The sequence below is a fragment of the Pipistrellus kuhlii genome, unplaced genomic scaffold (genome assembly GCF_014108245.1).
Source record: "Pipistrellus kuhlii isolate mPipKuh1 unplaced genomic scaffold, mPipKuh1.p scaffold_m20_p_26, whole genome shotgun sequence".
Classification (NCBI taxonomy): Eukaryota; Metazoa; Chordata; class Mammalia; order Chiroptera; family Vespertilionidae; genus Pipistrellus; species Pipistrellus kuhlii.
In genome coordinates, this window is record NW_023425525.1 from 2226838 (window position 1) to 2243326 (window position 16489).

At 60.6% G+C, this 16489-nt stretch overlaps 1 protein-coding gene across 1 annotated transcript in view; it reads left to right on the forward strand.

Annotated features, from left to right (window-relative positions):
- DOCK4 (dedicator of cytokinesis 4) overlaps positions 1-16489 on the forward strand; it is a 170230-nt gene that overhangs the window by 99345 nt on the left and 54396 nt on the right. Inside the window, 10 exon segments of the mRNA XM_036453753.2 lie at positions 4314-4439; positions 6963-7087; positions 7677-7839; positions 9533-9639; positions 11539-11695; positions 12945-13042; positions 13346-13429; positions 13821-13921; positions 14815-14896; positions 16166-16336. Of these exon segments, the coding sequence (XP_036309646.1) occupies positions 4314-4439; positions 6963-7087; positions 7677-7839; positions 9533-9639; positions 11539-11695; positions 12945-13042; positions 13346-13429; positions 13821-13921; positions 14815-14896; positions 16166-16336 (1214 nt within the window).

Sequence of the window (16489 nt, forward strand, 5' to 3'; positions counted from 1 at the left end):
GGGGGTCGCCCATGGGTTACTCGGGGGGCGGGGGGGGGTCGCCCATGGGTTACTCAGGGGGCGGGGGGGGGTCGCCCATGGGTTACTCGGGGGGCGGGGGGGTCACCCATGGGTTACTCAGGGGGCGGGGGGGTCGCCCATGGGTTACTCAGGGGGCGGGGCGGGGGTCGCCCATGGGTTACTCAGGGGGCTGGGGGGGGTCGCCCATGGGTTACTCACGGGGCGGGGGGGGGTCCGCCCATGGGTTACTCAGGGGGCGGGGGGGGTCGCCCATGGGTTACTCAGGGGGCGGGGGAGGTTGCCCATGGGTTACTCGGGGCGGGGGGGGGGTCGCCCATGGGTTACTCAGGGGGCGGGGCGGGGGTCGCCCATGGGTTACTCAGGGGGCGGGGGGGTCGCCCATGGGTTACTCGGGGGGCGGGGGGGGGGTCGCCCACGGGACCGCGGCGGGAAGCGGGAGCCGGTGTTCAGGCCGCCCCGCGGGGGGATGCGTTGCCTCGCGTTGTTTTCCCCGTGGACGTGGCGTTGTCGGTGGAAAAGAAACGGGGCCGCCAGACGCTTCCAGGCAGTGCTTTCCGCGCTCCCCCTGGGGCGCTGGGCCCATCGGAGCTAAGAAAGGAGAAGGAGAGAACCTGGAAGTGAGTTTGGGAAGAAGGTTCCACCTCCCGGTTTCCTTTAAGCTTCGCCAACGCCCTCCTCCCCCTCGGAGCTGTGGTCCGGTGCGCTCCATACGCAAAGGGACTCGCTGAGGTAACTGGCGTCTCCCTCTCGGCCTGAGGTTCGAGTTGCAAAGGGACATTAAGCACCGTCTCCGCTGTGTTTGGAAACCGGGAGGTCATTGCTAGTGGCCGGGGAACTCTGAAAGACCAAAATAAAAACCACGGAGTTGGCATACCTCTTGGATGCTGAATTCAGTTAAGTTCAAATTTCCTAAGCTCTGCTCTGCCTGGCCGGTGTGGCTCAGTGGTCAAGCACCGACCTATGAACCAGGAGGTCAGGGCACATGCCCAGGCTGCAGACTTGATCCCCAGTGGGGGGCGTGCAGGAGGCAGCCGATCCCTGATTCTCTCTCATCATGGATGTTTCTCTCTCTCTCTTCCTCTCTGAAATCAATACAAATGTACTTTTAAAAAACCCAGACGTCCTCCGGTAAGAATTTGAGACTAAAGCTGTGTGTGACGGTGACCCTGGCTGCGGCTCCGGGAGCAGCTGGCGGCCGTGGGTGTCACCTGGGACGGAATGCAGAGGGCGCTGAGCCAGGGCGATTGCCCGCGGCCGGCCCTGTGACAGGAAACACTGCGTGTCAGAGCCACTGGCTCCGGCTCCGCGTGTCCTGAGGGAGACTTCGGAATCTCTCCCTCCGGCCTCCTGGTTATGAAACCGCTTCCTGTGCTTTGCACACGTCGCTCACAGCGGGAAGGACCGGGTGCGCGAGTTTGGTCTGTGCGTGAGTGAGGATGTGCGTGGAGGCCGTCCTGCCAGCACCCCCACCCCCCCACCCCAGGGCAGAGGTCTGAGCCCACACCAGGAGGGCGATTTCCCTCCCTGCACGGCCTGCCGTGCGTGTGGCTGGCTGAGCTGAGCAGGCTTTGGGAGACATGGACTCGTGTGTGTGTGTGTGTGTGTGTGTGTGTGTGTGTGTGTGTGTGGAGGTGCAGGGGGGCATTGGGCAACCTCACCTCACGTGCCACGTGGTCATTGAGTCGCTGTGACTGAACCGTGTGGCTCCGTGTCTGCAGAGTCGGAACGTCCACGCCTCCAGAAACTGCTTTCCAACCTTGGAAGTGTGCTTGTTGGCGCCACCTATGGGCCAGACATGCAGCGTGCGTCCTTTGGGCTCACCTTTGGGATTTTCCGATTATGAAACTGCTCTTTTAAAGTCTTTGCTTTTAGTTAATTTGACTTGCAGAAATGTTGCAAGAAGAGTACAAAGAATTTCTGATTTCCCAAAGGCGAACATTTTTCTATATTTGTTTTATCCTTCTCGATTTCTGTTTTTTTGTTTTGTTTTTTTGGTGTGTGTGCACTTAATATACACACACATATGTATTCATTCTTTGCATATATAGGGTTTTAAAAATAGTTTTGTGTATATATGCATATTCTATAAACATATAGGGTTTTAAAAATAGTTTTGTGTATATATGCATATTCTATGTATATAGACATCTAATGTTACTGAATTGCTACAATCTTTAAGAGTTGGATGTACACACGTATGTACAAATCACGCATACATGCATATCACACATACACACACATTCTCCGCCCTCAGCTGTCAGGCGTGACTCCTCCGCCCTCTGCTCACCCCATCGTGTAAGGCGCACACCGCCCCTCGGCCTCCAGGGCTGACCCCTCCTGGCTCTCCCTGAGCCTGCCCAGCGCCTGCCCTCGGCTCTCGGCCCCGAGCTCCTGGCAGTGGCTCTGTGGAGTCCCCTCCCGGCAGTGCCGTCTCCCTCAGCGGCATCTCGGCCAGACGTCCGGCCTCCTGACCGGAGACCCCGTGCTGGCCTCCCCGTGGACACCCCGCGCCTGAGCCCGGCTCTGCTGCCGCACCAGGATGTCGCCCCACGTTCTCTCCGGCCAGGCGTGGGGCCCAGATAACATATATGCTTCTAGGGCAGCGGTTCTCAACCTTCCTCATGCCGAGGCCCTTTCACACAGCCCCTCATGGTGTGTGACCCCAACCATAACATTATTCTCGCTGCTACTTCACAGCTGTCGTGTTGCTGCTGTTATGAATCGTAATGTAAACAACTATGTTTTCCGATGGTCGTGGGCGACCCTGCTAGCGGCATTAGAAAGGGCTGAGAACCGCTGTTCTAATGTATTCGCTTCATTTTTTAATGTAAAAAAGGGTCTTTGTTGATTTCTAGAGAGAGGAGAAGGGAGAGGGAGAGAAACATAGACGTGAAAAAGAAACATCCAATTGGCTGCCTCTTCTGTTAGGCACCCCAGCCAGGGACCGAGCCTGCACCCCGGGCATGTGCCCCGACCGGGAATCGAACCGCGACCTTCTGGTTCACAGGGCAGCACTCAACCACCGAGCCACGCCATCCGGCAGGGATTCCGCCAGAAGCTTGATAAGAACCGAGGGAGTTGGTGGCCTGGTGGCCCTGGTGCCACAATCCGCTGCCCCCTGCCACCGGCCCCCGCTCAGCATGATGGGAATTCTGCCCGAGGGGGGTGTGGCCAGAGCTGCAGCTCTTCTCCGTCCGCTGTCCGTCAGGGACGCAGCGTCTCCCCAGCAGGTGAAGCCCGCCGGCCGTTCTCATTGCTCAGGCTGCGTGGCTGAATTCCTGGCTCAGGTGGCTCAGGGGCCGGGCTCCGGTGGGCCTGGGTGCCGTGGGCATCTCGGCGGCTGTGGACAGCACCGTCATGTTGCCCCGGGGCCACACCGCTGTGTCCTGTGCTCTGTGCCCAGCACGCCGAACCCTACCACGTGGTCAGCGAGCTTGGGAGCGGTTTCCACTTTTGGCATTTCTGTCGCTATTCCCAGGTCTGTGTAGATTGGTTCGCTGGTGGCAAAATGGCTGATGGAGTCGGAAATTAATTTCGCCAGCTACTTATAAATCGTGCTGCGCTTGCCTTTTTTTTTAATGTGAAAGTGCAGAATCTCATAGATTTCAAAGGACGCCGCGTCCAGAGCAGTCCGCCCCACTTCCTGGGAGCTGAGAGCCCGCCCCCCGCGACGGGCCCTGAGGTGTGACGGCCCCTCGCCTGCCTTCCCGGGCGGCGTCACAAAAACGGTGCTGCTGGTTACACACTCTGATCGACTGGCGACGGGGCCGTGAATGGAAACTACAGACCAGCCCCTGACAGTTGGGTCTTAAACATCTAGGCGGATTGTTAAAAAGTTCAGGGTAGTGAGCGTTTCTTCTGATGAAGGGGCCCGGTCTCCCCTTAGCAATCTTATTCTGGGGACTTCTGTTACCGGCCAGAAAAAAAGGGGGATTGTAAAACCCGACGGATGGACCTGTTCTGTGAAATTAAAATTGTCGCCTGATTCTTTGGCTTCTGTTGTTGGAAATCCCCGTTTCTCAAAAAACTCTCCCTGAACTTTCAACTTCCCTCCGTCAGTAACACGTCCCCTTACTTTAACATGCTGTTTCCGCGCTGACCCATGCTGCCTACAGTCCATGTGTACGCACGCTTTCCTTAATTTTCACTGAGTTTATGGGGGTGACGTTGGTTAACAGACTCACAGGGGAGTCAGGTGCGCAGTGCTCCGGTCCCTCCCCTGGATGCGGCGGTGCGTGTTTTGTCTGCGTTAACGGAAATGGCCCGTGACCCTGCGCCCTCGTCTGTTCCAGGCCTGGCCGTGGCCCTGCAGCTGCTGCACGGAGACCTGGAGCAGATCCGCAGGGAGTACCCGTCGGTGTTTTCCCACGGCGTGTCCATCACCAGGAAGCTGGGCTTCTCCAACATCATCATGCCGGGTGAGCGGCTCGCGCGGCACCACCCGGGGCGCGTGGGCGGGTTCCGTCCGTGTCTGACCCTCGAGACAGTTTTCCGATGCTGACGCGTGCAGGTGGCGATGCTGACGGAGGAGAGGAGGCGCAGCAAGCCCTCGCTGACTGCCGTCGGCGGGTTCTGCGACGTTAGGCAAAAGCACGTAAAACGAAGCCAGTTCTTCCGCAGGCGAACCACGGGTAGAAACGGGTTCCGTGTCTGCGGCATCTCATCAGTCTAATGACGAAAGGACGCGACTCGGGGACCTGCTGTGTGTGATAGGAAGCAGCCGTGTTTTAAACGTGCCTATGCTTGGATTATGTGAGGACAGGTGTCCTGGGAGGCGTGGCTGCGCGTCTTTGTGTCTGAGATCAGAGGGAACGTGGAGCTCCTGTCCGGAAAATGTTCCCCTCGGGCGGGAAGTGTCTGGGAGGTTGCTGAGAGGAAGCCCTGTAGGTTTAGAGGAGTTACTGAGCAACATTTAGCCTTTCTTGGAGGATTTTGTCACCAGACATACGTGTGTGTGTGTCTGTGTGTGTGTGGACAAAACACACTCCGGAAAGTGTTTCTCGGTGGAGGAGATGGCGAGAAGGGGGTTCGTAGTCTTTTTAGTGGGGTGGTCACGTTGTAAGGTTTTAAAAATGTCAAATTGCTATATTGTGCACCTGAAACTAATATAACCCATATAATATTATATACCAGCTACACTTAAATTATTTTTAAGATCAGGAGGAAAGGAGATTCACACTCTTTTTTTTTTATAAAGTACTAGAGGCCTGGTGCACGAAATTCATGCACTTGGGGGTACCCAGCCTGTACCCTCTCGCAGTCTGGGAGCTCTCGGGGATGTCTGACTGATAGCTTAGGCCCACTCCTTGCTCAGTCACAATCAGCTGGACGCCAGCAGCAGCAAGCTAACCTACTGATTGGAGTGTCTGCCCCCTGGTGGTCAGTGCATGTCATAGCGAGAGGTTGAGCCGCTAGCATATCATGAGTATATTACACTTTGACTGGTTGAACATATGCTGGACACAGCCTATTAGGCTTTTATCACATAGGATATTTTTATTGATTTCAGGGAGGAAGGGAGAGGGAGAAATAGAAACATCAATGCTGAGAGAGAATTGTCCATCAGCTGCTTCCTGCACGCCCCCTACTGGGGATCGAGCCCGCAACCTGGGAACGTGCCCTTGACCCGAATCGTACCCAGGACCCTTCAGTCCACAAGCCGATGCTCTGTCCACTGAGCCACACCAGCCAGGCGAGATTCACACTCTTAAAGCAGAAGCCAAGCGGTAGTGTTTTCTCAGAGCCCCACAGCCCCTCCTCCACCAGGAAGACGGTGGAGAGAGCAGATGCAGAGGCTGCGGGCGCCCACGGGGTGTGCAGAAAGCAGGTTGTCTTGGTCACAGTCAAAACCACAGCGTGAGGGGCGGGTGCTCTGAGCGGCCCAGGCACAGCCGAGAGGCGCTGTGAGCGAGGCCCTGACCTGGAGCCAAGACCGACCGCGCTGTGCGCCGCGTCCTGTGGCCTCCCGGTGGGAATCGCCCTGAGGCCGGGAGAACGGCCGGAGTCTCTGGCCTGGCCCTGTGCCGCGGGGCCCAGCCCTCATGCCGTGCGTGGGGCCGGGAAACGCTGCGCACAGAACGGGTGACTCCGTGGCGGGTAACTCCGCTCCTTTTCCTGCTGCGCTATAAATACCTGGTATTTCCTCTTTAACAAGAGGGAATCTGTCATCCCCCTGGGGATCCACTGGACGGGCAGACCTGATACAAAAAGCACATTTACCGGGGAACGCAGCCGGCTGGGTCTCTGGGCCGATGTCTGAACTGCCGCCCGGGGCCGGTGCCTGGAAAACTGTGAAGCCACTCCGGGGCCTGAGTCACTGTCTGGGACGTGCTGCCCGGGCGCGTGGGTCCGCTCCTGTGCGGGACGGGAACTGCCTGTGGAGTCAGGCTCGCTCCGGGCCCTTCCCACCCCGACTAACCAGCGAGGTGCCCGCTGTCCTGGGGCCTGGCCTCCCCCGTCTGCAGCGCCCACAGGCGAGGGATGGGTTCTTTGTTTGTGTGTTCATTCCCACCCGAGGATATTTTCCCATTGGTTTTTAGAGAGCGTGGAGGGGAGGGGAAGAGAGAGAGGAGAGAGATGTTACAGTACACGAGTACATGTTCCAGTACACGAGTGTGTTCTGAAGTGTCAGGCAGGCTTCTTGTCATCTTGTCGCCGCACCTCATAAATGACAGGAGGGAAACACTGGGACATGGGGGCATCGGACAAGGCCTTGCACCTCACCCCCAGGGGCCCCTCCTGGGGGCACACGCTCCTGGCTGCACCTGTGGCCTGCGGAGGCGGCCTGCGGGCGCGGAGCCTGGCAGGAGGGGGCGCCCTTCCTTTCCCAGGAGAATACGTAGAACAGGAGTGTGGGGCAGCTGCGCGTCCTGACGGGGCGCTCCCCGAAGGCCTTGATGGCCCCGGAGCAGAGTGAGACGGCTCCCCCCCCCCACCCCCAGGTGAGATGAGGAACGACCTGTACATCACGGTGGAGCGCGGCGAGTTCGAGAAGGGCGGCAAGAGCGTGGCCAGGAACGTGGAGGTGACCATGCTCGTCGTGGACAGCGGCGGCCAGACCCTGAAGGTGAGCAGGGTGTGGGCCGGGCGGCTCCGGCCGGCGCCTCGGGCTCGTCCGGGGCGAGGTCCGTTCACTCAGTCATTAAAAGGCCCTTCAGAAGGGAACGTGGCAGAGCCGAAAGGCTTGTACAGTTTGATGTTTAATTAACCGTGCCTACCGTTCCCCCTGGCCGCCCTTCTGTAAGGACAGTATTTGAAAGCCGTTTCGCATTCCCCTTCGCCGGCCATAGCTTAGGAGACAGTACTGTCCTTTGGCCGTTGGCAAACACAGAACCTCACTCCTCTCGTCCTCGTGTTGGTGTTTTGGCCGAAGGAAGGCGGGAGCCGGGTGTGAGGGTGGGGAGAGGGGTGGAAGGGCTCTGTGTGAGCCCAGGCCCCTGAGCCGCCCCATGGGGGAGGGCGGCGAGCTCTGCCGTGGACTCGACCTTCACGCTGGCCGTGCCCTGGCCCGCCTCGCCCACGTCTCCGAGTCCCACCGGAGCCCGGGCCCAGCCTGGCAGAGCCCAGCCCGTGGCCCGGTGTGCGGAGCGGGCGGCCCCGCGGCGATCCCGGCCGCACTCACAGCCCTCCCGGCCGCTGACCCCCGCTCCCGCCAGGACTTCGTCTCCTTCGGCTCCGGGGAGCCGCCGGCCAGCGAGTACCGCTCCTTCGTGCTCTACCACAACAACAGCCCGCGCTGGGCCGAGCTGCTGAAGCTGCCCATCCCCGTGGACCAGTTCCGGGGCGCGCACGTCCGCTTTGAGTTCCGGCACTGCTCCAGTGAGTGCGCCTGGCGGGCTGGGGCGCGTGGAGGGGGGCGCGTGGAGGGGGGGGCCCATGGAGGGGGGGCCCAGGGAGGGGGGGGGCGTGGAGGGGGGCGCGTGGAGGGGAGGGCCCATGGAGGGGGGTCCGTGGAGGAGGGGGCCCGTGGAGGGGGGGTCCCGGGGAGGAGGGGGCCCGTGGAGGAGGGGGCCGGTGGAGGGGGGAGTCCCGTGGACGGGGTCCCGTGGAGGGGGGGTCCCGGGGAGGAGGGGGCCCGTGGAGGAGGGGTCCTGTGGAGGGGGGGCCCGTGGAGGGGGGTCCCAGGGAGGGGGGGCGTGGAGGGGGGGCCCATGGAGGGGGGTCCCAGGGAGGGGGCGCGTGGAGGGGGGCACGTGGAGGGGGGGCCCATGGAGGGGGGCCCGTGGAGGGGGGGTCTCGGGGAGGAGGGGGTCCCATGGAGGAGGGGGCCTGTGGAGGGGGAAGTCCCGTGGACGGGGTCCCGGGGAGGGGGGGTCCCGGGGAGGAGGGGGTCCCGTGGAGGAGGGGGCCCGTGGAGGGGGGATCTCGTGGAGGGGGGGTCCCGTGGAGGGGGGTCCCGTGGAGGGGGTGTCCCGTGGAGGGGGGTCCCGTGGATGGGGGGGCCTGTGGAGGAGGGGGTCCCGTGGACGGGGTCCCGGGGAGGGGGGGTCCCATGGAGGGGGGGGTCCGTGGAGGGGCTTGCGTGGAGGGTGGGGTCCTGTGGAGGGTGGGGTCCTGTGGGGGGGGGGTGTCCCATGGAGGAGGGTTGCGGGCGCCGGAGCGCAGGGTCTGATGGCTGCACGGGGTCATCGTCCCTCTGTGGCCACTCCGAACCGCCCACAGGATGGCGCCGACTGCTCTGGTGCTCAGGGCGGCCGCTCCCACGTGCCACGAGCATTTGGATATTTGCAGGTCCAAGAGGCTGGGCAGGGTTTCTAAGTAGTCAGCGTAGAGCAGTGGTCAGCCACCGAGGCCTGCTGGCCGGGCTGGAGACCTCTTCCCATGAGGAGCAAGCGAAACACTGCACTTCAATGTACTCGCTCACATGTGCCGTCACAGGTGTTTCTCCAGCACTTCCTACGGCCTTGGCACTCACTCCTGGAGGCACCAGGCTTAGAGTAAAACACAACAGAGAAGAAACCTGCCCTCGTGGAGCCTGAATCCCACGTGGGGGGTGGGACGTGATAAGGAAAGGGCGAGCCCTGACCGGTGTGGCTCAGTGGATAGAGCGTCGGCCTGCGGACTCAAGGGTCCCAGGTTCGATTCTGGACAAGGGCATGTACCTTGGTTGCAGGCACATCCTCAGTAGGGGGCGTGCAGGAGGCAGCTGATCGATGTTTCTCTCTCATCGATGTTTCTAGCTCTCCCTCTCCCTTCCTCTCCGTAAAAAAATCAATAAAATGTATTTTAAAAAATCCTTTAAATTAAAAAACAGACAGAAAGGGGCGATACACAAGTTAAAAGAGAATACCCGTCGTTTCAGACAGTGAGCCCCGGGAGCAGGTTGGTCAGGAGAGGAAATTGTGCCGAAGGGGCGGGCGGGGGCACGGGGGCCGCTGCAGACAGAGCTCCACTGATGCCCGGGAGCCGCTGAGGGCGGCTGGATCCGTGTCCGCGCCCTCGCCGCTGTGTCTGACCCGGGCCAGCAGGGGCTTCCCTGAGCCGTACGCCGTCCGTCTCCGTCTCTCCACAGCGAAGGAGAAGGGCGAGAAGAAGCTGTTCGGCTTCTCCTTCATCCCCCTGATGCAGGAGGATGGCCGGACGCTCCCGGACGGCACGCATGAGCTCATCGTGCACAAGGTGAGGCAGCGGGGCCGGCGGGGCGGGCGGGGGCGGGCGGGGCCGGCAGGGGGGGCGGGGGGGCGGGGGCGGCGGGCGGGCGAGCGACGGCGGGGCGGGCGAGCGGCGGGGCCGGCAGGGGTGGCAGGGCGGGCGAGCGGCGGGGGCCGGCGGGGCAGCCCTGTGGCCCCCACTGTGCCGGGCTCCGCGTGGAACCACCAGTGGCTTAGGGCGGAGCTGGGTTTGCCCGGGGTGACACAGCCCGCTGTCCGCTCCGGGCAGTGTCGTTTCTTTGTGCTTTACGATCAGCTAGCTCAGCCCAGCTGGTGTGGCGCAGTGGTTGCACCAAGAGGTCACCCCTGTGATTCCCTCTCAGGGCACAGGCTCAGGTCACAGGTTCGACCCCCAGGAGGGGGCATGCAGGAGGCAGCCGATCCATGCTTCTCTCTCATAGAGGTTTCTTTTTTTATTTTCTTAAGTATATCTTATTGATTTTTTTACAGAGAGGAAGGGAGAGAGATAGAGAGCTAGAAACATCGATGAGAGAGAAATGTCGATCAGCTGCCTCCTGCACACCCCCCACTGGGGATGTGCCTGCAACCAAGGTACATGCCCTTGACCGGAATCGAACCTGGGACCTTTCAGTCTGCAGGCCGACGCTCTATCCACTGAGCCAAACCGGCTTCGGCTCTCATAGATGTTTCTGTCTCTCTCTCCCTCTCCCTTCCTCTCTGAAATCAATAAAAACATGTAAAAAAAACAAACAAACAAAAAACCACCTCCCGGTGCTGTGTGAGTGAGGGACACGCCGGAAGCCTCCGAGGACGCGGAAGGCCAGGCCGGCAGGCAGACGGGCAGCGTCGGTGGGAGGCTCGCCGTGGAGGGGTCGCCCTGGGCAGGCCCGCATGGGTGCGCCGGCAGCCGGCCCGCGCCCGGGCCCTGGTCCTCTCGCAGGAGGAGAGGTGGGCCCCTCCGCGGCACCCCGGGTGTCCGTCTCCTCTGTCGCGTTCCCGCTGGGTTTGGCGCGGAATGACGACCCTGGCCTAGAGGGAGAGCTGCATGAGGAGCGGGAAGCCGCCTGTGTTAGATCTGCCGCTCCCGGTCAGCGGCGTTTCTGGGCGGGAGAGAGCCCCTCGGCATGGGTGTCCCATTCCCCCTCAATGCCGACTCCTTCCTTCGTCACCCTCCAAGGACGGAGTTGGCTACAAGCTGCCTCAGAGGAGCTGTGGAAAGAACTTGAGGAGGGGGAAAGGAGAAACAATTGTAATAATCTGAACAATAAATATTTATAAAAAAAAAAAAAAAAAGAAAAAGAAAGCGAAAAAAATACTCCTAGCCCGGAATGGTTTGGCTCAGTGGATAGAGAGTCGGCCTGCGAGTCCTGGGTTCGATTCCGGTGAAGGGCATGTACCTTGGTTTCAGACACATTCCCAGTAGGGGGTGTGCAGGAGGCAGCTGATCGATGTTTTTCGATCATCGATGTTTCTAACTCTCTGTCCCTTTCCCTTCCTCTCTGTAAAAAAAATCAATAAAATGTATTTTGAAAAAGAAAAAGAGAAAGAAAGAACTTGAGCATTTTCCCCAAAACCCCATGCTGACCCATCCGAGGCCTTGAGCACCTGCAAGCCCCGTGCACAGCGCTCGCTCCTGTGTCCTGCTTCTCCTGACGCACAGGGCTCAGAGCGGGCAGGCCGTCCCCCGGGCTAAGGACCATGGACAGCCCCTCGTGGGGGCCGTGACAGAGCTGGGGGTCCCCCAGTGGGTCCCGCCCGACCCCGAGCCTTTTCCTCTCCACGCCTCTGCTGCATGTCCCCTCGTGCTTCTGCCTGGAGTGGCTCCGGGCCACAAGCACGGCCCCGGACACCGTGCTCAGTGGTTCTCCGGAGGCCCCTTCACCCCCTTACCTCTGTTTCCGCGCAGTGCGAGGAGAACACCAACCTCCAGGACCCGGCCCGCTACCTCAAGCTCCCCTTCTCCAAGGGCCTGCTCCTGGGGACCGGCACCCCCGCCCCCAAGGCCACGAAGGAGTCCTTCTGGATCACGTCCTTCCTCTGCTCCACCAAGCTCACCCAGAACGGTAGTGCCCGCCCCCGGCGAAGGGCTGCGTCAGGGCGGGGGGCTGGTGGGCATCGTCGGTCGCCCGCCTGCCGTTCGGATGCTGGAGACGGGCCCCACCCCTCCGGGGGGGATGCCCAGTGACACGGAGACCGTCCTGACCCAGGCTCTGTGCCATGCATGTCCTGCCAGGGCCTCAGAATGACCCGGTGTTGGAGCCCACGTGCACAGCTCTCCCCATCAACCCTGGAAACCCACCTGCTTAAAAAGAAGAGAGTGTGGCTCAGTGGTTGAGCATTGACCTACCAACCAGGAGGTCACGGTTCTACTCCCGTTTCAGGGCACATGCGTGGGGCAGCCCATTGAAGATTCTCTCTCGTGTTTCCATCTCTCCCTCTCCCTTCCTGTCTGAAATCAATAAAAATGTTTTTTGAAAAAATGAGAGAGAGAGAGAGAGAGAGAGAGAGAGAGAGAGAGAGAGAGAGAGAGAGAGAACCCTGCCGCCTTCCTCCCTCTGCTTGTCTGGCCCATGAACTCGGCCGCGGCAGCTGTGGAATAAAGCTGGTTTGTGTCCATCAGGCGGGTATGGCCTGTGTCGAGGTTCCCGCTCTGGGGCAGGGATGCTTAGGAAGCGAGGAGGCAAGGCGATCTGTGGGCAGACGGTCCTGAAAGCCAGGCCTGTGGTGCGGGAGTCAGTACACACGCCCGGCTCTTCTCGTGGCCACGTAACGCGTGGACGGGTCCTGCCTCGTGCTGAGGAGGGGCCCTCGCAGGCAGGCATCGCGCCTCGGACGCCCGTGCCTGCGCAGCGCTCGGAGCTCTGGTCTCGGAGGCCCCGAGGGGCGGTGGTGGCGGGAGAGGATGCGGGCATCGGGCACAAGGTGCCCTGTCAACACGGGCCCTTTGCTCACGCCCCTGAGTCCGCGGGCCAGCCTCTGTTTCTGTCTCTCCGCTGATCTTCGTTTCGGCTGCTCCCCGTCCAGTGTGTTTCCGGAGGTGTATGTTTTAAAACCAGCAGCTCCCTTTATTTTGGGGAAAATGGACGGAAGCCTGTTGGCCCCAGGTTAAGAGACGCCACGCTGCCCCAGGCTTGGTCCGTCATGGGCCAAGGCGCTCCCTACAAGACGCGTCGGTAGAGCTCTGTGCTGAGCATCCAGCGTTTCCTAAACCGGGAGCGCTCTGGGGGCGAGTCCCCCGCCCTGGCGGTTGTGGGTGCCGGGAACGCAGCACGGCCGAGCCGGCTGAGACGGGCATTTCTGTTCTGTCCGAAGGCGACATGCTCGACCTGCTGAAGTGGAGAACCCACCCCGACAAGATCCCCGGCTGCCTCTCGAGGTTAAAGGAGATCGACGGCTCCGAGATCGTCAAGGTACGCGCGGTCCCTGTCCCGCTGGGGCCCTCAGGGTGGGGCTGGTCAGAGGGGAAGGGCAGCCCCCCTAACCCTAATCCTAACCCCCCTATTCCTAACCCTAACCCTAACCCTAACCCTATTCCTAACCCTAACCCTAACCCTAACCCTATTCCTAACCCTAACCCTAACCCTAACCCTATTCCTAACCCTAACCCTAACCCTAACCCTATTCCTAACCCTAACCCTAACCCTAACCCTAACCATAACACTATTCCTAACCCTAACCCTAACCCTAACCCTTCCTTCTTCTCTCCCTCACAGTTTCTGCAAGACACCCTGGACACCTTGTTTGGGATCTTAGATGAAAACTCCCAAAAGTATGGGTCCAAAGTGTTTGATTCTCTGGTGAGTTTGCATTCACGTTCATGACGTCTTAACCATGTCGCCTGCCCCTCTCCACTCGCCTAAGGCTGTTTCGGAAATGGACACTTAAGTCCTAACCAGTTTGGCTCAGTGGCTAGAGCGTCAGCCTGCAGACTTGAAAGGTCCCAGGTTCGAATCCAGTCAAGGGCATGTACCTTGGTTGTGGGCACATCCCCAGTAGGGGGTGTGCAGGAGGCAGCTGATCAATGTTTTTCTCTCATTGATGTTTCTAACTCTCTATCCCTCTCCCTTCCTCAAATCAATAAAATATATTCAAAAATAATGGACACTTAAGAGGGAGACAATTCACACACACACACACACACACACCCGGGCCTGCCTGTGGATTCCCAGAGCTCGGTTTTCCTTTCAGGTTCACATCATCAATCTGCTGCAAGACAGCAAGTTCCACCACTTCAAGCCGGTGATGGACACGTACATCGAGAGCCACTTCGCGGGGGCGCTGGCGTACAGGTGAGCCCACTCCCGGTGGAGCTGGCACCAAGGCGGCCCTGGCGCACTCCTAAGCGGACCTCCTGCGGGTCTCCCCTGAGCACACCCTCCTGTGTCTCCCCAGACACACCCTCCTGTGTCTCCCCTGACACACCCTCCTGTGTCTCCCCTGACACACCCTCCTGTGTCTCCCCAGACACACCCTCCTGTGTCTCCCCTGACACACCCTCCTGTGTCTCCCCTGACACACCCTCCTGTGTCTCCCCTGACACACCCTCCTGCGTGTCTCCCCTGACACACCCTCCTGGTGTCTCCTCTGATACACCCTCCTGCCTGTCTCCCCTGACACACCCTCCTGGTGTCTCCTTTGATACACCCTCCTGTGTCTCCCCTGACACACCCTCCTGTGTCTCCCCTGACACACCCTCCTGTGTCTCCCCTGACACACCCTCCTGTGTCTCCCCTGACACACCCTCCTGCCTGTCTCCCCTGACACACCCTCCTGCCTGTCTCCCCTGACACACCCTCCTGGTGTCTCCTCTGATACACCCTCCTGTGTCTCCCCTGACACACCCTCCTGTGTCTCCCCTGACACACCCTCCTGTGTCTCCTCTGATACACCCTCCTGTGTCTCCCCTGACACACCCTCCTGTGTCTCCCCTGACACACCCTCCTGTGTCTCCCCTGACACACCCTCCTGTGTCTCCCCTGACACACCCTCCTGTGTCTCCCCTGACACACCCTCCTGCCCGTCTCCCCTGACACACCCTCCTGTGTCTCCCCTGACACACCCTCCTGTGTCTCCCCTGACACACCCTCCTGTGTCTCCCCTGACACACCCTCCTGGTGTCTCCTCTGATACACCCTCCTGCCTGTCTCCCCTGACACACCCTCCTGCCTGTCTCCGCCCTTAGGGACCTCATCAAGGTGCTCAAGTGGTACGTGGACCGGATCACGGAGGCGGAGCGGCAGGAGCACATCCAGGAGGTGCTGAAGGTAACCCAGGACAGACAAGGCCTCTCTGGGCGCCTGGGCATGGCCCTGCCTCAGGGAACGGGCCCCGCCACTCGGATAGGGTGAGGGATGGCGCTCACTGCGCCCCAAGGATCTGACTCGCACCCCCGCTGGCCGCTGCAGAGCCGGGTACACTGGAAGGCACCCGCCAGGCTCGCCCATGTCACCCACCGGGATGAACCCTTCCTCTCGGGTGCCTCCACCCCGGGGTGCGGGCTGGCAGGAGGGCTCAGTGCGAGGAGCGCAGACGGGCGGGCGGGCAGGCGGGCGGGCGGGCGGGCAGGCGGTCAAGCTTGGCCGTTCCCGGCTCTTGCTTTTATCGTCACCTGAGAGCGATTCCCCTTGCCTTTTCGAAGAGAATGGGTGGCTTAGCAGGGACCCCGGGAGGGAGACAGGATTGCCCGGTCTCCGCCTTTAGGCTGCCCGCCTCCTGTGCCACGTGCTCAGGTGCCCGGGAGATGCTGAGCCCTCACTGCACACACGTCCCAGAGAACAAGCTTCTGACAGGGTGGTCCGGGACTGCCCGGTCATCTCCTGATGCCGGCGGTGGGTGCTGCCCGGGTGATGTCGGTGGAGGAGAGTAGACAAGGAGACACTCCATAAAACAGGCATTTTATTCATGATAAATGGATCGTGGGGTCTGCTTGGAGGAAGATACCACCTGTCGAGAGTGCACGCTAGCAAAGCAAAATTACTTCCAAAACAGACTCTTCTTGTTCATTTAAAAATCTCTGAGGATGAAAGCATTTTTTGCCCTGTAGAATTTTTATATTTATGTATTAAACATTTTGTGTAAGTTATCCAATGAGAGTGGACGTTCAGTATTATCCTGGTGCCAGGGGTAGAGCATGGTGGGTAGGCACATGTATCACGTACAGAGCAATGCCCGGATGAGTCTGGGACCCCGGACACTGTGACAACATGACGTAGCTATGCCAGCACTAACGACTCTCCTCCTGCTGCTGTGCTCACCGCCTGCGACTGTCCTGTAACGGCCAGTCCATCCTTCTCCCTCCCTCCCCAGGCCCCGGCCCCGGCCCCCGCCCCCGGCAGCCCCCGGAGGAGTGTTAGATGGTTAGACCTTCTCCCTCGTTAGGCCCAGAGCAGGGAGCTCTCCCACGTGTGCATGCTGCTCAGAGCCTCCCGGTCCTTGGTGTGTGAGTGGGGACGTGCGGTCTCGCGGCGCCGGCTCCCTGCCCGCCCTGTGTCCGGGCTGCCCCTGAGGGTCCCGGTGTTCCGTGTCCGCTGCAGGCCCAGGAGTACATCTTCAAGTACATCGTGCAGTCGCGCCGGCTGTTCTCGCTGGCCACAGGCGGGCAGCATGAGGAGGAGTTCCGCTGCTGCATCCGCGAGCTGCTGCTGTCCGTGCGCTTCTTCCTCTCGCAGGAGAGCAAGGGGGCCGGGCCGCTCTCCCAGTCCCAGGTGCGTCCCTCTCCCTTTAAATGTATCGCCCCTGCCAGCGTGGCTCAGTGGATAGAGCGTCGGCCTGCAGACCAAAGGGTCCCGGGTTCCATTCCGGTCCAGGGCACGTACCTTGGTGGCAGGCACATCCCCATTGGAGGGTGTGCAAGAGGC